The sequence below is a fragment of the Rutilus rutilus genome, assembly GCF_951802725.1.
Source record: "Rutilus rutilus genome assembly, chromosome: 14".
In the NCBI taxonomy this organism is placed as follows: Eukaryota; Metazoa; Chordata; class Actinopteri; order Cypriniformes; family Leuciscidae; genus Rutilus; species Rutilus rutilus.
The window spans coordinates 24,872,024-24,897,987 of NC_140219.1; the positions used below are offsets into that span (position 1 = coordinate 24,872,024).

Genomic DNA, 25,964 nt, shown 5'->3' on the forward strand with positions numbered 1-25,964 from the left:
GTGCTAAGCTAATAACTCTTATTTTATTGTTATTTAATTTCATCTATTATTTATTGTTAAAGAATAAATGTAAAACACATATTTAATTAAAATATATTTAATCAAATTAAGTACATTTTATTTTTAACTATTTATCTCAGTCAAATTTTACATCAGAAGTAGGTAGTCAAATCATTTTAACTTACTTTTTTGAGGCACTTGCTGAAAAATTATTAGAGTTCCCCGAAATAATATCTTTGTGGAATTAATGGATTTAGCACGCTCAAGTTTTGACAAAATGTTCTTCCCTTCTTGAGATCCAAATAATCCCCCTGCCACAGTTCACTTGATTTACCTGGCCATAAACTATCTCTCTGTCGGACAAGGAATCTCTATAGCTTCTCTTCTCGCTATGAATAACCGTTTCTCCACACATTTGGCCCCAAGCATGTTTTTGACAAAGACACACACCGTGTGGAGTTTCACCTGAATAACTTTTCCACATTTTTGTGCCAGTTTGTTCAAGGTTTCTGAGTCACAAAGGAACAACAACAGGCTTTAAATGAACCAGCATCTTTTATTAGTGCCATATGATGAACCAAAGAATGTTCCATAATGAGATTCCCAGCCTTCCTTTAGAAATATCAAGGGCTTTCTTACCAGGGGCTGGAGCGGGACCCCTCAAACGCCTCTCCTACCCCGTTCCCACATCATCAGCCCTCATATTCACAATCACAACCACCGGGATTCCTTATAAACACACCATATTATACATAAAGGAGATCAGCTGCGATGACGCCAGAACAATGTTGAGTCTCGAGTCAATATCTGAAGATTGTTTAGTTGAAGTAGCTTATGTCCAATTAGCAAATTCTGCATTTGGTTTTGTGCTATGAGCTTTGAGAAAAAGTATTGTTTACTTCAACCTAAAGGCATTACCATTCCATTATTGATTAGAAATAGCCTATGTCTTCTCTTCAGTCAAGTTGAACAGAATGATATTAAATCCCTGTTTTCCTCAAGGGGATCTCCAAATGGTTGAACTGATGCATGAGGAACTATAAAAGAACTATATCATTTCTCTCCGCTCCACATTTCATCAAGAATTGATTTTGGAGTGCTAGAAGGTAATTTGGGCTTTAGAAACATGTTGGATTTTACACTGTAACTCTCAATGAACAGCACAGTTTCATATTGACTCTGTGTGACGCTATGTACATATGTACAGGTACATTTTCCACTGGCCTTTGTGTTTGACTAACCACATTCATTTCTACAAAAGTGCCTTGCAAATTCAGATTCTGTTGGTTTTACTGGCGGTTCCACAGAAACAGAGAAAACACGATGAATTCAGTGTTAGAGAAATGAGGCCAGTATGGCCGGTTCCTTCAGCTCTATAGCTGAACATGTTCCAGTCTGTTCAAACTCATGGGCCCGTCAGAATAGATGTCCCAAAAATCTTTAGTCTGTTTACTCATCACAGCTGAGCAAGATGCTAAGAAACATACAAATCCAGACAGGTAGCGACGCCGCGGCAAACGCTCGAGCAGAGTTCTGGTGTGTGTCGAAGGACGCGGTGGAGTCAGACCAAAGTCTCACCTTTGCAGAGTCCTGAAGAACAAGAAGAGAAAGTATTATCAGTCTAGTTTATAATGGGAATTGCAATCTAGACTACATTTGCATTACCCAACAAAATGATTTACAACAGGGTCAGAAATGAGCTTTTCCATTAAGGAGCAATATTTGCCCCATGTGCATATCGTGTCATATCAATATCAATATCAATATCATCTTCATTCCAGTCGGCTCATGTTATTATGAAAATATTTGTGCATTCGAATGCTCAGGTAAGATGACGTAAACTTATAACAGCCTTCTGTCTGTAACGTCTTGACTCATTTGCTCGCTTTCATCACTTTCGCTTTTACATTTACATTTACATTTAGTCATTTAGCAGACGCTTTTATCCAAAGCGACTTACAAATTAGGACTAAATTAAGCGAGTCATCATGAAGAGGCAAAAACAACAACAACGCAAGAAGTGCTCAAAATACGAGTTTTTTTTTTATTTTTTATGAAGTTAAGTGCTCACGGAAGAGATGGGTTTTCAGCTGTTTTTTTAATGTTGTCAGGGATTCTGCATTCCGGATGAGGGTGGGGAGAGTGTTCCACCTTTTATTCTCGTCTCTGAACAGCCAATCAGAGTTGTCTCTTACCAACGCCGATTCAACATGTTGAATTGGCCCAAAAAAACATTATCGGCGTCCGACTAGAGCCAATGGTGTGGAATACACCAAAAAAAATGCTCAAAAACGGCCCAACTTTGCCTGACGGCCGACTGTCAGCTTGGTGTGTCCCGGCCTTAAGCGGTCAAATAGAAATATGTCAAAATGTCCGCCTTAGCGAGTAATAATGTAAACACAGTCAACGTAAGCACTGTGCGTTGTTCTTCACTCACTAACACACACAAACTCTGAAGAGGATTGAGGCTCCTCATTTGGCAAGTCAACCTCACAGTGAAAGCCCTGCACAATTAATTACATTTAGTAAATTATTATTTATTGTTGCTGCATATTTGTTTGTTTTTAGTTGACTATGGGTTTTACTATGGGAACCAACAAGTTATTGGGGGAAAAAATCCTGTTTTTTTAAATAATATTGCTAAAAATGCATCAACTGGAAATGAACAAATGGCTCTTTGGTCAAAAAAGGTTCCTGACCCCTGCTGTAAGAGAATCCCCATTTGCCAATTTATGAGGGCATAAAGCTCTAGAGAAATCAGCCCAATTGTGCAATCTCTCAGCATCACAGGTGAAATACCTCTTTATTGTGTGAAGCCAAGTCTTTTGGAGCCACACGACAATCAAGGTAGTTATCAGCTCAAAAACCGAACTGCTCTCCGTCTCTAACCCTCACCTGTGTGGGTTTAGCTGGGCTCAGAACGTTCTGTTCGGTCTCCATGGTGACAAACGCAGGAGTCGTCCGCCGGGGCCCTCTGTCCGTCACAGGACTTAACCGCAGCAGTTGGGGGGGGGTGGGCGTGAAGTCCATTCCATTCCCAAACGTCAGGAGAGCGTTCCCTATTCATGTAACAGACAAGACATCCACAGCTCTGAGTGAAACAGACACCATTTCCATCCGCAACTGCTTCTGCTATCAGACGCCTATTTGAATTCCGGACTGAGAAGTGCTTGGCGCTTTCGGGCGCTCTGTATTCTGCTCAGGCCACACGGCTGCACCTGCCTCTCCACATCCTCTCATTAACTCACAGATGAGTGGCTTGACCAAACATCACTCTCATCCGCTCACATCGCTCACTCCGGGAGCTGCCATTTGGCTGTCTGAGGAGTTGCTTCATGTAAGAGATCTCTGTTTGAACAGGACTGAGCAGAATATTGCGGCGGAATCGACTGTTTTGATGAATTGCTATATATAATACATAAGGGCCTTCAGAAACGCAGGAACGGGACTGGAGAAGTGTGACTGAGAGGGGGCTGGATATCAATCAGAGATTCATTAATGCTTGCGGCTTCTGACATACATCAGAAAGAGCTTTGCACTGTATATAGCTCTTCACATTTTTAAACGTCTCTAGCCTGCTCAACATCAGATGCCAAACTGCAACAGATGATCTAAATAGTGCATATATATGAGGTTTTCTTCTATATGGGCACTGTGCGTTTTTAGAAAACAAACTCTCACACATTTCACCAGTTGAATTGCAACTGTTTGGTGTCAGTAAGATTTTTGCTTGTTTGTTTTTTGAAAGAAATACTTTTATTCTGCAAGGACACATTAAATTGATCACAAGTGACAGTACATCTTTGTTACAAAATAAATGCTGTCGTTTTTAAATTAAAAAATATTAAGCAGCACAACTGTTTTCAACATTGATATTAATCAGAAATGTTTTTTGAGCATCAACTCATCATATTAGAATGATTTCTGAAGGAGTAATGAGTAATCTGTCATTACATTTTTAAATTATAAATTCAAATATATTTCAATAGAAAACAGTTACTTAAATTGTAGTATTATTTCACAATATTACTTTTTTTATGTATTTTTGATTAAATAAATACAGCATGGTGAGCATACGAGAATCATTAAAACTGAACAGAGTTCACTTTCTCTAAATTATCATAGTTTTAAAAGTGCAATTAATATTTTAACGATGGATTTTCATGTCTTAAAGGATAATTCCGGTATTTAGCACTTTGAGTCTCTTTCTGGTTTGTTTTGGATGAACTAGAGCGGTGGACACAGAAACTTTGACGATGGGTCCTGTCTCGACTTTTTGACTCGTTTAGAATCGCCTTTGACCACTTCAGAGGGGCTGGCTACGGACATGCACAAACATGTCCTTAAAGGGACTATGTGTAGCTTTTTAGGTATTTTATTATCTAAAATCAATATTTTTATTAATAAATATGCCCTCAATGGTGTACAAATACATCTGCCAATGATCAGACTAATCCTCGTAAACGAAGAATTTATTATCTTTATATACATGGGACGGGTAGGTCCACGGAGGCTTCCATGTAGTTCCGCCATCTTGAAAAACTATAATAGCAGAGAGGGACAAAAAGTACTAGGCCAACGCGTTTTCGTTCAGAACCAGCGTCACGTGACTGAAGCCAGCAGAAGCGGAGGAGCAGAGCAGTGAGAGGCTCTTGTCACTGCCGCGGCAAGTTTAAAAGGCTGCACTGCACGGTTATTTATACACCGTTCATTCATACATATGCTGAGTCACAGGATGAGTCCTCGTCGTCGAAAAAGTCCAAAATAGACCGTAAAAGGAAACGTGACCGGAGATTACAAAAACAGTGGTTAATGTCGGGATAGCTAATGCAGGAGAAAGCTTTCAAAAGAGACCCTGAAGTTGCCTGCTTTCTTCTCGACAGGTAAGTCAATGTTACGGTCTTAATTACAAGCTTTTTTTTCATTGCTTGGTTGTGTACTTTTTATATAGACAGTAGAACATTTATAGTTAAACAGGCTCTTTGATGAATAGCAGCTATTGAGTAAAGTAGAGAAGGCTCTGATGATGATGATATCTAACAATGCACGTACTTCAAAAAATATAACGAGTAAAGAAGGCATTACTACTAATTACCATAGTTAATGTTTTTCACAGTCAGTAATTCATACTGTAACATTCATTTTTTCGTTGTTTCAAGTTTCAGTTTGTTTTAAATAACAAACCTGTTCACCTGAAGAAAAACTCGAAGTGCTATTATAAGACATCCTGTCATAGCTTTTTAGTACATAATGGCTACCGTAGATGCAACGCGCATTTGAAAAAGTGAGGCGCTGGACAGCAATATTCGTTTGAATGCAAAATACAATTTCACCACTAGATGGGAGAAATTCCTACACACAGTCCCTTTAAAACAACCCTTAACGTTCGTTTTCAAAACTGTGCAACTCACCGAGTGGTTAGTGATGTTCGTTGATGTTCCAAAACAAGTAGCGTAGCGAAATACAGTTTCTGTCGTGATTTATTTGGCATTTTGTAAAATCCCATTGATTTCTGTTGGAGGACTCATTGCTCGTTGATATTACTGCGCTACCAGAAACAGAAAAGACGCTTCAGACTCAAATATCGAGCGGAAGTTTATACGCAGTTGTGAGGTATCTGAAAAAATAGTTCCACTATAGCAAATAACACGGATTGAAATCATACATTGCGCCGATATATTTGTTTTTAATCATCAACGAACACCACTAACCACTCGGCGAGTTGCACAGTTTTGAAAACTAACGTTAAGGGTTGTTTTAAGGACATGTTTGTGCATGCCCGTAGCCAGCCACTCTGAAGCGGTCAAAGGCGATTCTAAACGAGTCAAAAAGTCGAGACAGGACTCATCGTCAAAGTTTCTGTGTCCACCACTCTAGTTCATCCAAAACAAACCAGAAAAGAGACTCTACCGGAATTATCCTTTAACAATTAAAGGTGTTTGAAAAGTACAAAACCAAGAAAACATGTGACCTTCATATAAAGAAGAGAAAATAAGTTAATAGGAAATCTGTGAATCTATGTAAAGCCCATTTATTCTGTCAGGTTTCAAGAACATTACTTTGGTGTTAAGGGTGAGGTGAAGGCAAGCCCTTTTTTCACCAAGAATTATTATATTTAATCTTTACAATTCTTATCATAGTCCAACGCTATCTCACGACCAATTCGTACAAATTCGTACGAATGATAAAAAGTTGGCTAATTCGTACTAATTCGTACGACCTCACTCGTACGAATTTGTACGATTTGTCTAAACCCACGTGATGGGTAGGTTTAGGGGCGGGGTCAGGGGTAGGTCATTCGTATGAATTCATACGAATTGGCCAATTCGTAAAATATGTACGATTTTGCAAAAAACGTACTAATTCGTACGAGTCAGGTCGTATGAATTCGTACGAATAAGCCACCTCGTAGAATTTGTACGTTTTCCCGTGAGATCGGGCTCCATAGTCCTACATGGATAAACCCTGTTACTGAATAAATTCCAACACAAACCATAAACAGACAATCTGAAAAATTCTTTTTTCACTCTTCAATCTTCAAATGTTTTTAAAAAAAATGTCCCTGGTTCTGCTTAAGTGGAGAATCAGGATACAAGCAATGAGAGACCGATTTGGGGATTTCTGAAATGTTCTGTCGTGTGAGAGAGGCAGGTTGACCATTTGGTTTTCTGTGCAGTGGGGCTGAACACTAGTTTGATGCGATCCAGTATAACAGAGAATGTATGACTAATGGTGCAGTGAATACCAAGAGGAGATTTGATAATGTTATGTGCTGCTGTGAAGGACATTCAACTTTAATATAAACTTCTACTTTAAAGAAATAAAAAGTTTATGGGCAGCTAAAAGTAATTTAAATGCATTTTCCCTCATTGCCAACAGCTGTGGCCTTCATTTGAAAATCTGCACATGTTGTTTTAATGCATGTAATGTTTAAAATTAATTTCTGAATTTAAAGTTCAGAAACTTTGGACTGTGATAAATCTGTTGCACCAAAGGATTTAAAACAGAACCTGCAATTCTGCCCTGACATTACTATATTGACTAACAATAACCATAGAGATCTCATGCCAGACTACACATGCAACGTCCTTTCACATATGAGATGTTCATGACTCGAATTTACAGGAGCAGCATTGACTCACTTAGACAGACGTTGTCTGTGAAATAGTTCAGGAAGTCATTGCACTGATCTCTCAGATTCCCGCTGGCTGAACACGAGCACCAGGGAGACACGTTGGATGTGGAGTTGTCCACGTAGTTTGGGGTGATTGAGCTGCCTGCAATACCAAACGGCCTGTGTGAGCATGGTGACTTTTGTGATTTCCATTAACATGATCAATACACAAAACATCATATGTATATATATATATATATATATATATATATCCATAAACATAAACATAATGAATTTATACTGTACAAACTGTATATTCTATACCCAAACCCTAACCCTAATCACAGTCCTGACAGAAAACTTTCAACAACAACAACAAAAAAAAGGAAAATTAGAACATATTTTAGTATGATTTATTAGCTACTTTCCTCATGGGGACCAAAAAAATCTGATTTTTATTCCAGACCAATTCTCCTGCATTCAACATGTTGATTACAAGAAATGATTGTTTGCTTGCCATCTTAATTTACCAGACCTTAATATGTAGCCTTGTTAGGAGATGTATATATACCATCAGTATATATATATATATATACTGTTTATTTATATATATGAAAATATAAATACACAGTATATAAACTAATATGTATTATAATAATATGTATTATAAATTTCGAAATCAAATTTCCTGTCAAAAGTATGTTTGCAGAATAAAACATTTTTGTTTAAAAAGAGATTTATTTATAGGGGATTCTGTTTGCTCAATATATATCAAATGAGCGTGAAGCAGAACTAAACAAACAAAAAGGGTTTATGTAACAAAAAGCCTCGTAAAAAAATATTGCTTTCAATGTTTTATTGGGAAGTGAAATCAGTCTCTCCATGACTTTGAAAGTGCCTGGGTAGTTTTATAGTCTCTCACCACAGACACACAGGTGTCCCTGTGTTTCTTTGAGCAAGGGAATAACAAAGGTATCACACTCTAAATTAATTACACATGCCTTGCTCTGTTTTAATGGACATGAAAAAGAACAGCCACAATCACATGAACATCCTTTGCCATACTGACTTGCAGAACAATTATAGAATACACGTTTAAACTACTTGCCTATCAGTCCAGTGTAAGCAATAAGACATGCTGCATAGTTTCCCTGCTTGCAGCCGCTGGCAGACTGCTCTTCTGGCTGGCAGTCGTACTGAAACTGGGCCAAACGAGACCTGAAGAACAAGCACAACTGTTATGTATGGACAGCAGCCAAGTACACAGAAACATCCTAATAAGTGTGTCAGCCATACTGACATACTCATGAAGACGATCACCAACATGGTCTCAATCTGCTTCTCAACTGTTTTTTCACTTCACAATTTTAAATTAAACTGGACATCAAATGGCATCCCAAACCAGAAACAAAATTTTTTCACATACACAAGTAAAAACAATATGGGCAACATTTTCCCCCACTTTTAGACTGATTTTTCATCATTCACAATTTTACTGCATTTTACAGCAAGTTTCCCCCTTTTTATCCATGGCACTGCCAGCGACCTGCGACCAACCAGTTGGTTTAAATGCCAACATCATGACAACGACTTTGATAAATAGTCATCATCATAATCATTGCGTGCTGCTTTTCTTGACATTATTCACTAAGGCATCTGAGTCAGGTTAATCAGCTATTGGAAGAGAAAAAATGCTACCTCACAACCAAATATTATTTTTCAAAGCTGAACTAATTAGATCCTCTCTTTAATACCTATGAATCATCAACAGATGGTTTTCTTTCTGTTATTTATAGTGATAGACAGAAAAGCAATGCCTGTAACACTGCTGTATACTACTTGAGTATCCAGAATAACATGTCATTTATATGTCAATAAAGTCTTGATGAAGGGATTGAATCTGACTTCATCTAACTTGCTCTGGTCAATATTTAATGCAAAATTATGGAGGTTTATCTGGCACGGTTTTACCAGCCTAACTTCTAAAACACTCTCATAGCTTTAATTTGTCTGTCCGGTGGCCATTTATACAGATATGGATTACAAGGAATGTGAAGAAAAGCTCTTTTCTTATCGGCAGTAATACGTGAGTACTCTCTTTTCTCTAGACAGCTATGGAAAAGCCAAGGCTTTCTTTGGCCTGAGAAAAGAGTGCACGCAAGGTGAGTTTTTTAATCCCGCCGCCCACATGGTACGTGACTGTCCAAGCCCAAAGAGAGGAGAGGCCACCGCAACTGACCTGCAAACATAGTCGGCCTTACAGATCCTCATCTGGGAGAGGCAGCTGGGTTTATCTTCTCCCTCATAGGAGCAGCTGGGCACAATGGTCTGTCGCCGTCTCTCCGAACAGGCCATGTCGCTGCAAGGGCAGAACAGCAGCTCGTGGGTGTACTCCGGAGGCACGCGGTCGAAGAACCGCCGCAAGGCCTTGTTGCACCTTGATTGGTTACACAAACCCGACTTGGTGGATGGCTTGATGCATGTTGACACGTACTCTGTGCGCAGTTTCTGGCACACATCGTCGATGTTGCAAGCTTTGGCCGCATCCAGGCAGCGGTTCACTGTTGTCATACCGACCTCAGAATCTGTGGAGAATTCAAATGTTTCTCAAATTCAATCTTTACGACTGACTGAAGTGATAAAATCAGGTCTGTTTGGACACACAGTGTAGTTAATATACAGTTAGTCTCATCCTCATAGTATCAACCAAAATTCTGATGACAAAATTGGTTTTCTGTACAGCCAGTCGAGGAGAATAAATTATTTTTGCCACATTTTTTATTACTGTGCTATGATTCATTTTCAGATAGACTTGCTTCTAAGCACCAAGTAAAACAAAAAAAAACTTGGGTTGCTTGTTTTACGTGTCAGTCAGAGAGTCTCTACCTGTCTAAATGGGTGGTTATTGGCTGGAATAGGCTGCAATGTGGACAAGACTTTACACCATCAAAGGTTCAAAAGTTTGGGGGGGGTTGTAATTAGGTTGAAATCACATTCCAATTATGTTGCGGAAATCAGAAAGCCAAATCGTCACCACCTTTCTCCCCCCTAGACCTGGCCCTGGTTGTAGTCGGGACCAGTGTCCAGGCCGAGACCTGAGTAGAGTCAGAGTCAAGAAGAAGAGGGTCGAGTCCAAGGCAAGACAGAGACCTGAAGAGGGTCTGAATGATTCAGACAGTGTGGGTGCTTTCACACTTGATTCAATTGCTTGGTCTGAGTTTGATTGCTCCCCCCACTCCCTGCTACCATTAGATTGTGTTCACACGGTATATTTGGGTCCAAACCGCTGTGCATTTCTGTCATTAAAGTGGCAGCTGTTTACCCCTGTTGCTATGTAATAACAAAGCAGGAGAAGGCTGAGAGTTGCTTGCCTCACTTTTATACTTTGGTTTTTGAACGCTTGGTTTTGGTCTAAAAGAATCTGTACAGAATAGCCCTTGCATCTTATGTGGCGCAAATGTACTACAAATGTTCTACAAAAGTATGCAGGAGTCTATTTCTCCTCTGCTTGCAGTGCATCAGTCACACTTGTCAGGAATGTGAGTGAGAACACCCACAAACACACAGTTCTACAGAATCATACGTCATTAAAGGCACACTATGTAATTTTTCGCCACTATAGAGGTTGTTTATTCAAAACAAAGACGTAGCTTGATGACGCCTTGGTACTCGCGGTAAATTAAGAAAACGAGATTTAAACAAAAAGACTAACTGTGTTGAGCTGTATAACAATGATTAGTTTTCTGTCAATGTTTATATATCCAAATAGTTAATCACCTGTCTAATAAAACACATAATATATTAAAGCTTCTTTGGTGTTTCCATGGCTTCTACAAAATATAACCGGAAATCGAGGGTAACGCAGGTATGATGTCATTGATAGGCAACACACGGACATGGTCCGTGTCCTGGTTAAAACTGCTTATTTCTCTGGAAAATCCCAAAGTCTTACATAGTGTGCCTTCAAAAATTCACTTCTGCAATTTAGTACAATTGTGTAATATCAGCAGCGACCCGTACCAGAGTTCACATGAACTAACACCCCAGACCACCTTTCTGAAGCGGACTCGGAAGTTTGGAAAACTGTTCATCGAAAGTTCTAGTGTGAAAGCACTCAAAGTCCAAATGCTCCCGAATTCACGATAAGACGAAGATCATGAAAATATGGTCTTGGAGATTAGTCCCATCTCATCGGGTCTCAAATATTATAACACAGGTCAAAGGTTTAGCTAAATAATGTTCAGTATAGACATATGACAAGAGGATGAAAAGATGATGTGAAACTGCATGTCCATCATGACATTTTGACTCATGAGGTGAATCAGACAGCATAAGTATCACCATACAGCAGCACAGAGTGAGTCGAGATGAGTGGCCGTTTTCAATTCACAAGGTGTTGTGGGACTAAAAATGGAAAGGAACAAATGGGGAAAGCATCAAAACAGAGAGAAACTTTGTATTTAAATGAGAGTTGAAGAATGTGGGCTGACAGCAGGCTTTTTGCTGCTCAGCCTACCAACAACTAAATGGATTTGAGTCGGATACATCAAAACATCAGACTTCAATGGTTCTTTGCAGCACCTTGTTCTTCTTATCAAGACCAATTTTGGCTGGATCAGTCTTCTGTTGCTATAAGGTTCTATTGAGATAGTTCTATTGAAAGTTCTTGATGTTACATTAGGCTCATTAAATCAGTGTTTTGATTTTGGGTCTTTTTGTTTTCTATATTTGTATGTATTTTTTACTTATATGTATTTACTTTTAGTAACACTGCCTAGGCTGTACAACTGCAACAGCATTTTAGTGTCATGTTAAAAGTAAAAAAAATATATTAAAAAAAAGTAATATTGGTTTCACTTTTTTTGATGGTCCCTTTAACACATTCTGTTGACTAGAAGTAGCGTTGCACCTACATGTCTTCTAACTTAGGGTGTTAGTCGAGTATTAGTAGACTGGTAGGGTTGGGGTTAGAATGAGTTGACGTACTTGCAAAGTTACTTAGAGTCAGTAGAATGTCTGTTGAGGAGCATCACAATTAAGTGTTTAAGATATTAAGCAGACAGTCTACTAATACTCTACTGAGAGTTAGTTGACATGTAGTTGCAAAGTTACTTATAGTCAACAGAATGTTCAAAAGCGACCATCATAATAAAATGTTACCGTAATATTTTGAGAATAAAACTGTAAAATTGCGATTTAAGTTTTGAGAATAAAATGTTTCGAAAAGAGTTAAAATTATGAGAATGAAGCATTTATAGTATTCTCATATTGTCATTATGACTCGTCTTATAATGCGAAGACATTTTTTCTTAGACTTTTACTGTTTTAATCTCTTAATGATATGACTTCATCTGTAAATTTTTTATTTTATTCTCATCATGATTCTCTAAATCTTAGATGTTTGATTTTTGTTTTTACAAAGTGCTAAAACTTCTGCTTTTGGTTGTAACTGGAAACTTTATTTGTAAGATTGTTGGGTTACTAGATGTTCTGTGGCTATCACCTTTGCACATTTCACAAGTTCACACTTATATATAATCAGATAGAGTAAAGGTTATGCGTATTTGGCCTGCTGTCCGACGGGGAGGGCTCTGAGGTCGGAATTTGGCTGAACTCAGAGTATTTCCCCATCCCAGGCTGGGATAGGAACAGTTAGGAGTGAGGAGATAGGGTGGTGGTGGGATGCTGGAAAACTGTTGTGGGACAGAGGTAAGTCTGCTGTATATATACCACATGTCGCGCTGATTAAAATGATTATCTGAACGTGCTCCTCCTGAACTTTGTAATAAAACATAATGTTGTGAAAAAAGGAAATGCAGGGGTAATGTAGGAGGTTCAGACAACTCAAATAAACAGACTACGCTGAAGCAAAACTCATTACGACCAAAGGAAATGCCTCTTGATGTGAAAGGAGATGGAGCAAAATAAAAGGAATGCCGTTAAAGCATAATTTTAGCATTCCGATCAACATCATCAAACAGAATGGTCTGCATCCTGATGTTAATCCAAAAGCACAGTAAATAACTAAGGCTGAGGTCAGTAAAACCTGAGGAAAATGAAAATAAGCAGCTGGCTCTCGAAATCTCTCTCTATTTCATTACGATTAATAATCACAGAAGAGCCAAGAATGTCTGTCCACATCATTCAGATAAAAGCTTTGATGATTCTTACAGAGATGATGAAAAATCCAGTCCAGATACAAAGCTTCAACAAACAAACTGAGACTCTATGACTAATTTCCACAGGACAGCTGAGCAAAAACAAGGGTATAACTAAAGGAGATGACAGTGAAAACAAGTTTCAGAGCAACGCTATTACACAACGACTGAGACTGTCCCACCGGAGACACATTTACACTGCTAACACACGTGCTAATAAGATGTTCTGGGAACCATGACATTTGAAGTGAATATTATTGTACTATAGGGTCCATGTGTGTTAGTGTGTGTGTGTGTGTGTGTGTGTGTTTTCTTTTTATTATTTCTAACTATGACTTTTTGTTAAATAAGTCTTTTTCTAATCCCTGAGCTCCTTTCTAGTGAGTCACAATACAAAAAGGCTCTAGATAAAGACACATACATTGAAATGAAATGTTTGAAATATTCAAGCATTGGATATGATTACACACACTGCAATAAGTGTTTCTTCCTTCACATATACGTCAAGGTTTTACAAACGTTTTTTTCTTTTACATTCTTTTTCAATAAAGAGCATTTTCATATGTTAGTATATCTTTGTTATATAAGTTTTGCATTACTAAAGCGTTATTTTAAAAGCCAGGTTGTGCAGTAGATTGCCATATTGTATTAAATAGATCTTACCTGCGGTGATGGAGGCCAGACGGACAAAGTCATAGCCTTTCTGCACTGCTTCATATGGATAGTTCTCTACCAGGTTAAGCCCTGCAAGAACAAACATTTTGTTTCAGAAATGAAATCCTATATTAAATGTTTTATAGAGAACAATATATTTTATGGGATCATGTGGAGTCCAGCAACCAGATCCATCCAGTCCTAACCAGTGTGACGTGATAGCAGTTGTTAGAACCATCCCACAATTTACCAATACACCACCGCTACGACAGCATTTCAAAAGTTGCTGTGTATTCTGACAAATCTAAAACTTTCTATAACCAATATAGAAACTTGAAATATTTAATTATATCACAGTAGATGTTTTGTCTGTGATTTTTAAAGGGCTCTTAAAAGTGTGAAATGGGTTTCTATTTTTACCTCTACATACCAGTGAGATTTTACTCTGGGCTAGACGTGGCAAGAAATGCATCAAGAAACCAGGCAACCGACAAAATGTCCTGTTGCGGAACTTGCGGTTGGTTAGGATATCAACTTCGATTACATTTTTACGAGATTTTATAGATTGCCGCTTTATTGTGTTGCGCCTGGCTAGAACATTGTGTTTAATGTACATTTTCCATTCTGTCGTTGACAGCGTTAAGAATTCAACATATAAATGACTGCTGCATACCAGTGTAGTTCACACTTCATCAGGGCAGATCAAGTTACTCAATACTGAATGTGTGTTGTTAGGCAGTCATATGTCATATTTTAATTTGTTCATGCTTGTGATGCCTATACCATGACAATTTATGAGTTATATGCTTTTGAAGCTTTGTTTCAATAAACAGTTGGGGATAGGATTAGGGTTAGGTTATATACACTTATCCTATTATGCCTTCTAGACTGTGATTATTAAAAATCAGGCTGTATGACATGTATCTAATAAACTTGGGTACAACATGTATGTAGACTGTACGATGATGACACCTATTGAATTGTAGGCTACGGCACAAGTTAATATAGAAGAATAAAACGTCATCAGCATGGCAATTGGTGAAATGAGTTGAAATGCGCTGAAAAAAAAAAGGAGGAATGCGAAAGAGGAGAATTTGGACACGGTCATGGCTAGGGAAAAGAGGCCAACTTGGCATGCCAATTTTGCAAATGGAGCTTGAGGTAAGTGGTTTTATATTTTAGCGCCATGTCGGGTTAATCAATATGCCATTTCATGTTGCATTTTTATTGGCTAATCAGTAGCAGTAACACTGTGAGATGATTATGCTAAGTTTATGACACTGTCAGAAAATTATCGCAGGCCATCTTTGGTTGCAAGACCGTGACAACAGCCGTCTTTGAACCTCTCTAATGTACGACTTAGGACCAGGGCTGGACTGGCCATCGGGCATACCGGGCACTTTCCCGGTGGGCCGATGTGCTTTTTGGGCCGATACATCTCATAATCATACATAATTTTTATTATTATTATTATTATTATTTGTTTTTTTTTGGCCCATAAATTTTTTTACATCGGCGGCCCATACGTTTTGTTTTGCTTAATTGGCGGCGCTGGGTTTGTGCCGGTGTAATGCAGTGGTAATGCGTTTTTTTCTGACAGATCAGCCCATGAAACACGTAGATCAGCGACCCATTGGTTCTTTTCTTGATTGACACTGGGCTGGCCCAATCACAACTTTAAACGAGTGAGCGAGCGTGCAGCAGTGTCAGTGTGTATCTGTCAAAATAGTCTGCGAGATGGAGAAGAAACGCAATGATTGTGCAGAGAAATAGCGTAAAAAATTAAATAAAATTAGAAACAGGCCCTTAAAGCAGACACTGTAAAATGTGTCACAATATATGTTTTCTGACCTTCATCAGCTCCTATGGCAGATGATGATGATGATAGTGAGGAGGATCAGGAGAGTGTAGAGCCTGCCCTGCGGTAAGCAGAACTACTTTCAAAACACTTAAGCTATGTCATGATCGAGTGTAGGAACCCATAACCCAGTTACAGATTATCTCCACATTGCATAGTTGACGATTACCGCAATTCACTAGAAATTTAATGAGAGGCGTTTGTAAACCATGTTTTCCGCCAAAATAAAAGCTTGATGCAGTTTCTGTCAAAATAAAAGATCATGTGCTTATCTCTTTCAAGAAACTGGTACAAAACTAATTATGAAAGTTTCCTTTATTTTTTAGTGCATTTGTTTTACAAAATATGGCTATTACTGTCATTGGATTAATATTATAACTATTATTATGTAGTAGGTGTAATGCAAATAGACACTGTGGGCCCTATCTTGCACCCAGCGCAGTTGACTTTGTACACCGACGCATGTATCATTCCTATTTTGCACCCGCGCACAGTGGACTTTTCCCTCCACAGACGCACGTCGGTTAACTAAGAAATACACTTGTGGGGCGGTTCAGCGCAAAGAGGAGGCATGATCCGGCGCAAACGTTCCCTCATGCTATTTTACAGGTTTAGAAAACAATTCCACCACTGACCGAAAAAAACTAGTTTAAAGTCAGTGGCGCGTTGCGCATGTTATTATATGCTATTTTAAGGGCGCATGCTTGGCCTTAATCAATGTAGCGTGTGCACAACATGCATACACTTCGATTCTCTCATCTACACAGAAGCAGCAGTTTTCATTTTTGAAAATCATACATTATTACGATAGATCCCCAACGTCACTTCTCTGTGTTTTACGGCCCTGACGAGAACGTCGGTCTCCTCGGCTGTGAAGCGCTCCTGGCGTGCGCCTGGCAAATCCGCCGTTATAATAGGAATCCGCTATAGAACAAGCGCGCCTGCTCTTAAAGGGAATGTGAGATGTCGCTCTGATTGGTTTATTTCACGTTACGCCCAAACCACACCTATGAGCAATGAAGCTACTTCAGACCAACCCATTTTAGATTCATTTATCCCGCCGGTATAATAGCAACAGCGCCCAAGACCCGCCCACAAAGTTAATTGCGTTTTGCGCTTGATACTTGCGTTTCAGATCGTTAAAATAGGGCCCTGTAACTAAAAGAGGTTTGAATTTTTCTTTGTTTAATTTGCACTAAATATGGGTTGGAGCTTTTAATTTTGAACTCTCAAAGTGCACCAGATTGATGAATTTAACATTAAAATGCACAAAATGTTCCTACGGGGGGGCATGCCCCCAAACCCCCCTAGAAGAACCGAGGTCCACCCACCACAGTTTTACCACAAATCCTGTGAGAAACACTGGTATTGCTATGCCATTGCAGCTTGTTTTAGGATTCATCACTGTGGAGTATAGTTCAACTGTCGAATTTTTACTTATTTCATCTGTTAACTCTCACTCGTTCCTATACTCACTCATTACATGGCATTAGTGGTTTTAAGGAATAGGAGTTGGTATGCATATATTTAAGAGCGTGCAAAGATGGGTGGTGTTTATGATCATATTGTGGGCCAAAATGCCAGGGCAGATTTTTTGTCCCAGTCCAGCCCTGCTTAGGACCACTGTTTAGAAGCCAGGATTGGTCATCTTTCATCTGGGACAACCCATAATCATACAATGTGTTCTGGGCATAAATAAAATTAAAGCATTAAATTGACCAAAAGTGACAGTAAAAACTTTTACATTGTTTCAAAAGATTTCTTTTTCTTTCTTTTTTTTTTTTTTTTTTAATGATGTTCTTTTTAACTTTCCAATCATCAAAGAATCCTGAAAAAAAAATGTATAATGTATAAATGTATATAAAGATATTAAGCAGCACAACCGTTTTCAACATTGATAATAATAAGAAATGTTTCTTGAGCGGCAAATCAGCATATTAGAAGGATTTCTGATTAATGGAGTAATGATGATGAATAAATTACATTTTAAACCATATTCAGATAGAAAACAATTATTTTAAATTGTAAAAATATTCCACAATATTACTGTTTTTAATGCATTAAAAAACACCTCAGTGAGAATAAGAAACTTCCTTTAAACTTTTTCCGAAATAGTTTACTTTCTCAAGGGTGGCCTCAAGACATTTAGATACGAAGAAAGGTATTGCTGTGTTACTCACCATGCATTCCAGATTGGTGGAGACTCCAATATATGCTGAGACAGTTTTTCTCTCTCTTCATGCCTCTTCTGCACTGGCAGCCATGCAGAGGGCTGGATAACAGCGCAGAGACAGCATTTGCACACTGACTGCGGGCCCCAGGGCCGAGTTTCATGCTGCCGTTCCCGGCAACGCATTGGCGAAGGGTCCGAAGGCGCGGGCTGCAGGTCTCATCACTGGAACAGGTGTCCCCCGCTATAAGACAGTCTCTCCCCGCAGAAAGCAGTACCTGCAAAGCTAAAGGATATGGGCTAAATTTAATAAGGAAGGGATCTGGTTTTGCCAGATGTGCTTTACTAAATGTATAGTGTACTTTACTGATATCATTAGGAGAGCAAACAACCAACATTGAAATATCCATCTTCTCAAGTTTAAGTGGCTGGTAAGTGGTACTGCAGCATCATAAACAGTGGCCATCAGACAAAAACATCTCCATTTCCACACAAAGCGCCTATCAAATAACCATCAGGTTTCACAGGCTACCCTCAAACACCTGCACTTCATTAGATACAATCACATCCCATCTGCCGTTCAAATGTAATTATTCACTTTTACTAACTACAGCCTGCTGATCCGGGTTTGTATATGCTTTTGTTTACTTATGTAAACCCTTTGTTAATTGTATTTACTTGAATTGTATATTGACATGCATATGCTGTATTTGTTAAATGAATAAACTGTCTGGATTGAGAAGTATAACTTTGATACATACAGCACTAAAATAGTCCATTTTAATTGCAGAAAAGTTGGGAAAATGTCTGACAAACATTTGATTGTGATACATTTGGGATATAAATATTCATATAAATCTTTTGAATTAAAATATTATTCAAATTTAGGTACGCATGGTAGATTTTTAGCCAATTACCGACATCTATTTTGCATGAGCAAACACATTTGCTTTTATTTTATACATCATACTGTATATTACTTGGGAAAATCAAAATGACTTTGCAATTTGAGGTCAGAAACACGATAAGCTTAACTTGGCATTGCTAAAAGAGTCAGAATGAATGCATTTGAATAAAAGAATAGATGTGATGTGACACATTTCCTGAAATGACATACAGACAGATACATAAAATATTCTTCAGGTTGCAACACCATCTGTTAATCCCTTGATTAAATTCAATGAGAAAAGTGCTCTGAACTAAATTCAAACAAAATGAGAAAATACATTATTTCATCATCTAACAGATTTATGCATGTGCTAGTGTTTTGGACAAATGACAACGTCAAATAAGAAGTAAAATCACAACCACATTTTTGGATCGAAAAGCAAATTAACAGCTCACTGTTGAAAAGCATCATTGCATGTTTTTGACATGGCTTTTCATTCATCTGTGTGCTTGTCGGTGATAGCCTGATGTTTTTCAGCCTCAGTCGGGAATAGCAGAACCTGTGGGCTGGTATTTTGTACCCAAAAAACTCAAAGGCTCTCTGACAGATGCAACCATATGCAGAGAGTTTTGTGGAGGCAGGGAAGGCAATGTATCATGACTACAGACATGAGAATAAATCAACATGACAGCAGGCAAAATGAGACTTTCTATATCTTATTAGAGCATTGTTCAACATTAGTGCCTGAGCTGGATTAGGGAAGGAATAGTCTTAAAAATAAAAATAAAAAAATAAAACACACACCCACAGTTTGATCAAACCAAACACAACGAGACAATTCATTACTTCAATTAAACAATCCTGTCCTCTCCTTCCACCAGGCTAGGACGCATATTAATGAGGGACGCTACTTTCTTAACTTTAGTTCCTGATGCATGTGTAATTTATTCCTTTTCATTGTTTATTCGAGATTTACATTAACGACTGGAAATTGTGGCCATGAGGGAGACGTGTTTGAACTAATTCATATGGGAGTGAAGTAAAAAGCTTGTTTGTTAAGCCCTGAACAATTGGCCCTTGAGACTGGCTTCTGTAATGTGTGATGATCATTTCTGCTCTAATGACTAGAACTGCACGCCGTGATGAATGTCATATTTTTTCCTCATTACACAAAAATCTGACACTCATGAAGATCGAGTTTAGTATAGTTACACAGCGCAGTGTGTGTGTAAGGCTATATAACTGTTTATGGTTCCTCTTCAAATGACGCAGTTTCTTTGAGATACTCTGTAAAATCTTGTGGTGAACAGATTATGGCCAGGCCCTTCTCTTTCCGAAACAGTGGACAAAGGTTTGTTACATTTTGATTGGATCTTGGTGGACTAACACAAACAAACTGTCCAACGCCATCAGATAAAGATGCTAGGACAACAGCCAGACACCTCTCAGAGAGCAAGAAGACGACCTCTGGTACCAAGCCGGGAAGGACAGGACTTGGTCCACATGCAGATTCTGCACTGTAAAAAATTTGCTGTAGTTATGCAGCTGTTTGCCAGTAACTTACTGTAGATTTAAATTTATGTTATTTACCGGCAACAGTTTGTTCAAAGTTAAATGAACATTAAACATTAACAAGTCTTTGTCTTTACAGAATAAAATTATAAAATAACAATCTAATGCAAAGCATTCTGGGAACCAGAAATCTTCATCAACCTTTTTCTGTTTTTTTTCCTTCAGATTTTGGTTCCCAGAATGCTTTGCATGAGGCTGTTATTTTAGTTTTATTCTGTAAAGATAAAGACTTGTTAATGTTTAATGTTCATTTAATTTTGAACAAATTGTTGCCAGTAAATAACATCAATTTAAATCTACAGTAAGTTACTGGCAAGTAGCTGCCAGTAATACTGTAATTTCTACAGATTTTTCTAACAGTGTGCCCTTCACCCATCTAGAGACTAATTCCTAAGGTTTAGGCCCGTGACACACCGATGATGGCTTAGGCTGAAACGCGTCTGTGTGGACATGGTATAAATAAATATATGAGATATAACTAGAGAGTGCGGTTTTTCATCTTTATTTAGGCCTGTGACTGCCATAAGAATTCCTCAGGATCAGCAGTAGTGGGTGAAACAAAGAGAGATCATAATGATCCATCCAAATCCATTCATAACTATGTTTGGAAACCTTAAAACTGATGCAAACTACACACATACATTTCATATTTATTCTGAGAAATAAGAATTCTCACTGGCAGCTATTTGTATTGCAACATCTTACACAAATTCAGCTGTTAATGTACAAATGAATAAATGCAGGACAGTTCAATCTTTTTTTTTTTGAATACTGCCCAAGGTATTCTGGTCGTGGTTTGGAAAGTGTGAAATGCATTGGTAGAACTTTAAAGACACTTTAAAGACTTCTAACTGTGTGCTTTATGCAAATGAGTTCCACAGGGGAAAGAAAGGCGGGCCACACTGTGTGTGTCCCTCTGATACCAGCAGCCAATCACAGCACTGGAATGGAGAAGCGCCAAATTGCAAAAAGGTTAAAGGTGTCCATATTTTCAACAGACACTTCTCGTTCTGAGTCCCGGCCTGCGAAGGAGAGACGGAAACATATCCACCAAGTTCTGGGTCTCAGTCCTGTAAGGGAAGAGACTGTAACAGATACACCGCACAGTTTTGAGACACCGGTTCATCCTGAGAGACAACAACAGATTCTGGATCTACTACAGCTTGTGAGGCAGCAAAAGATACGACCACGTTCTGAGCCTCCAGTATGGGAGGAAAGAGACATTAAAAAAACATTACGTTCTGAGTCTTTGTTCAGCGAGACTGTATCAACTACAGCACGTCCCGAGTCTCCATGCCAGAGAGACAAAATTGAACAAGTTTTGAGTGTCTGGCCCAGAGAGGCAGAAGACAAACAGACATTTGCAACAAGGTTAAGCTCAGGAGAGCAAATCTTCACTTCAAGATTCCTTCATCTGCATGTTCCAGATTATTAAGGACCTTCTGCACCTACTTCAGGGCAAGGACAAAGAATCTTTTGTTTATTTGTTTGGTGCATAATCAGGTTCTTCACCTTAGTTTCAGAGAAACAGCACTTTATCTTTCCATAACGTAACTCTGCCATAGCCACGTCCAACTTAATCACTTGTATTTCATGCGTCTTATGCACTTTATTCCTTTATCATTCATGGTATTCAGTTGTGTTAAGTTATTCTTGTGTATCTTTTGGTAATAAAGTTAAAGTTAAATAAAGTTAACAATCTCACCAATCTTTCCGATAAATCAGCTGACCAACTCCTTCTAGTTTACATTCATTCTAAATAAATGGAATGTTTGTTATATTTACACATACAAATTAAAATATTTCTAGAATTTCAAGAAAATATTGATATATGTGATAAATCGCAATGAATTGACTGGCACATCGCTTACAGTCAGTTTGTGAATATGAAACTATAAAATCACATACTAAATGTGTCTGTGCAAAGTCATCAACAGCTCATGTCATCCAGCATGTAAAGCCAGCTCTGTACTTCATAACATAAGAAAAAGAAATAGTTTAAACAAAAATTGGTAACACTTTACAATACAAGTGCACTAATATGCATTAATTCATGCTTAACTAATTCACAGATCATCAACTAAAAGTCCTAACATAATGATATCTTTGCAAATAATTAAAGCAGACAACTGGAAGTTGAAATGCATGGCTTCGACTCATTGTGGTAATTAACACATTCATTTACACCATTATTTAATGTTAAGGAATTAATACATGATGGTACATTTAAATTAATAGCAATTCATATACAGTATTACTTAATCAATTAATCTTTATTAATTGCTGATGCAGTAATCATTAATGAATGGTTCAGATCTTCATGAGTCATACATTAACTCCAAATGATCTGTGTATATGTTTGTGCAGAAGAAGGAATATGAGTGATAAACAACAACAACAAAAAAGCTGCACATTTCTGATTTTAAACACCCCTACCACAGCTGCAGGCAACACAGCTTAACATATTTTTATTTTTATCCTGAAACACTTCAAGACCCTATGTGTTCGAATAAATAAATAAAGAAAAACAATTTCAACAAAGATGTTTTCTGAAGAAACTAAACCGTTGTGTGTATTATTGAATAAAGGCTGTGTTTCATTCAATATTTGTCCTTCACACTCTTGCAGTCCTGCAGGCCATGCAGTATTTCCAATATGTTCTCTGCCTGTCGGGTTCCAGTGAATGCCTATTCATGCAATCTCTTTTCAGGTGCTTAGGTAGGCGAGTGGAGAGAGATGTGTGAAGGTGAAAATATGACGTTAGCTGCCAAGTCATAACATATAATGTAATCTAATACTATTCGTTAGCTAACGTGACATTTTGTCTTGAAATGGATGTCGAATACTTGAATGCTGACAGTGACAGTATTGAACATTCCCTACTCAAGTTTAAATACAGACAAATGTGATATGAGAGCTTTGCCAGAGGGCAAGATTTTCAAAATACAAAAAATCATCAGAAAAATCATCTTCAGAACACTTGGACTTGGAGTCATATAAACAATTTTTATGGTGCTTTTGCCTTCTTTTAAATAAGTCAGGGCTTAACCAGGACCTTGTATACTCACAGCCTTCATATAGCATTTATTTATCTTGTAATTCGCAATGACAATGTCATATTAGTGTTAAAAACCTGCTAAAGCTTAAGCAGAAGCCTAACATCACTGCAACCACAAAACCTTCACATTTGACTATAAAATACAAAGCCATTATAAGGTTTTCAGTTAGGTACAGACACAGGAAATTCAGCCAATCAAAAACACCCATCAAGTTCTACAGTCACTTCTCTTTTAGTTCATAATTGTCATTCACGGCACATCAAAGCCTGTGGGCTTTCAACCAGCAAATCATAGCTTTTTGCTTCTGTATTTTTGTACACACGCACAAACACACTAACAAACACAAACACAATCTCTTAAGCAGCTGGTACCCTGTCCATTGTGAAAAGTGAGAGGCAAAATTGCACAGCGGGAGTTCTATTGCTCTAAAAATGATAACCTGTTGTTCAGAGACCCCTAAGTGGGCCTGTTGTTGTAAAGATGAATGGAACAATTCTACAGTCTGTGTCCACCCCAATCCTGATAAATATTGTCCCGAATCCGCATGGGCTCATTGACCAATATCTGATCCAATCCGACAAGGGAGTTATTGATCAAAGTCTGATTTCAAAGTTAGCACATACTAATCCGACTCAAAGTTTTAAAAGACTATAACATTCACTATTTTCACTTACTCAACTGACTTCTTTAAAGGTTACGTGTAATTATTTGGCAATTTGGAAATCATCTTGCACCAATGTTTACAGCAGGCAACTAAAACACAATACGAGCCGTCATGTCCGATGACTCTTATGACCTGGTTCTTTTTATTGAGTCAGGCTCACAAAAACATCACTTGTGATTTAGCCGTTTGAATAAGAAACGCTCAGAGCTGTTACTGAGTTCGCATAACTGACTCACACTGAACCATGAGGCATTTATGAGTCCAATTCAGAGTCGCCAGCTATCACGCATTTGATGTGAGACACACACAGTCATGCTCTCATACCAAATAAAAAGACAACACAAAATAAATCACTATAAATCAGCAAATGATTGGTCTAACAGACATTCTCAATTGGACTGGTCTAACGCAGACTAGTCTGCACCAATGGAAAATATCTTTCCATAAAAGCTAGCTTTCTGCCTTACTGGAGAGAATGAGATGGAAGTGTTTTTGGAAGAGGCCACAAATCAAACTACATTAGGAAAAGTGCAGGACCCAAGCTCTCCCAAACTTGAGAGTTCTTTACCAGAGGTCATACAAGCAGTGTGTGGCGAGCAGGACGAGGCATATATTGAATTTATGTGCATATCCATTTCACAAAACTATTTGTCATAAGAAGCATGTCAAGCAGACAAAGTAACAAAGAGTGCAATAATTTAGAATATCCATTTTCATTAAATATTTGTTCTATAATCTAATGCTTTTTAATTATCTTGCTGTTTAAAACTGTGGACAAACAAGATGTAGGTTTCTATTATAATATATATATATATATATATGGGCTGTTTGGTAAAGATCTGCCAGGCAATACGTTCCATTCACCACATGTCAAATAGGCACATGTGATTTATTCAGCCCATGTGATCCAAATCCCACTTCAGCCTAGTATATAAAGTTGGCAACCCTTGTCTAACTAGAAATGAACTAAGAACTGTTACTCTTGTGTAATGTGTATATTTTAAATTGTTTAAGACTTATATCAGTCCATGCATATTTACAAATAGTATTCCTTAAAAAAACTAATATGGTATGCAAAAAAAAAAAAAAAATCACAAGCATATTAATAGTTGTTGTTTAGAATACAAAGTCCAATCGTAAGATTGAATCAACTGTAGTTGCTCTGTAATTCATGTTAACTCTTTCCCCGCGATTAATGGAATTTTCCGTCATTTATGACACAGCGCTTTCCTGCCATTGACAGAAATTCCTGGCGATCCATGTTTTCGCTGTTATATGGTAGGGGGCGCTGTTACGCATCTTCTAAAAAAATAGAGAATCTCCGGATCAAACACTCTCAGAAAAAAAGGTACAAAAGCTGTCACTGTGGCGGTACCTTTTCAAAAGGTACACCTTTGTATCTAAAGAGTCCATATAAGTCCCTCAAAGGTACATATTGGTACCAAACGTGTACATATTAGTACCTAAATGGTACTGTACATATTAGACCCCTTTTGAAGGGTACTGTCCCAGTGACAGCTTTTGTACCTTTTTTTCTGAGAGTGAAACATTAACGAAAAAAGAAGCAGAAACAAGCGATAAAAGCATTGCTTATGCACAGGTAAAAATAACCTGATCATCAAACATTCAACAGCATAAAAATCAATAAATCAAAACTGCCTAACATTACCAAATGAAATGTCGATCCAGGATGAGGCATAGGACTGTGCTGCTTTGGGGGTGTTGATGGACTCTATCTACTCCATCTATGTTTTGATCATTGTTCTGAATCCGATCCAGACATTCAAAATGTTGCTTTTTTAAAAGAAACTTGCCCATATTCAAGT

At 38.0% G+C, this 25,964-nt stretch overlaps 1 protein-coding gene across 1 annotated transcript in view; it reads right to left on the reverse strand.

Moving 5' to 3' along the window:
- Window positions 1-539: 539 nt before the first annotated feature.
- The window catches only part of gfra4b (GDNF family receptor alpha 4b), a 72,383-nt gene continuing 46,958 nt past the window's right edge, over window positions 540-25,964 (reverse strand). The window contains exons 2-8 of the mRNA XM_084431044.1: window positions 17,965-18,240; window positions 13,936-14,016; window positions 9,354-9,699; window positions 8,219-8,332; window positions 7,143-7,273; window positions 2,896-3,059; window positions 540-1,590 (exon numbers count right to left, since the gene is read on the reverse strand). Of these exons, the coding sequence (XP_084287170.1) occupies window positions 1,450-1,590; window positions 2,896-3,059; window positions 7,143-7,273; window positions 8,219-8,332; window positions 9,354-9,699; window positions 13,936-14,016; window positions 17,965-18,240 (1,253 nt within the window). The 3' untranslated portion in view covers window positions 540-1,449. The remainder of the gene's footprint in view (window positions 1,591-2,895; window positions 3,060-7,142; window positions 7,274-8,218; window positions 8,333-9,353; window positions 9,700-13,935; window positions 14,017-17,964; window positions 18,241-25,964) is intronic.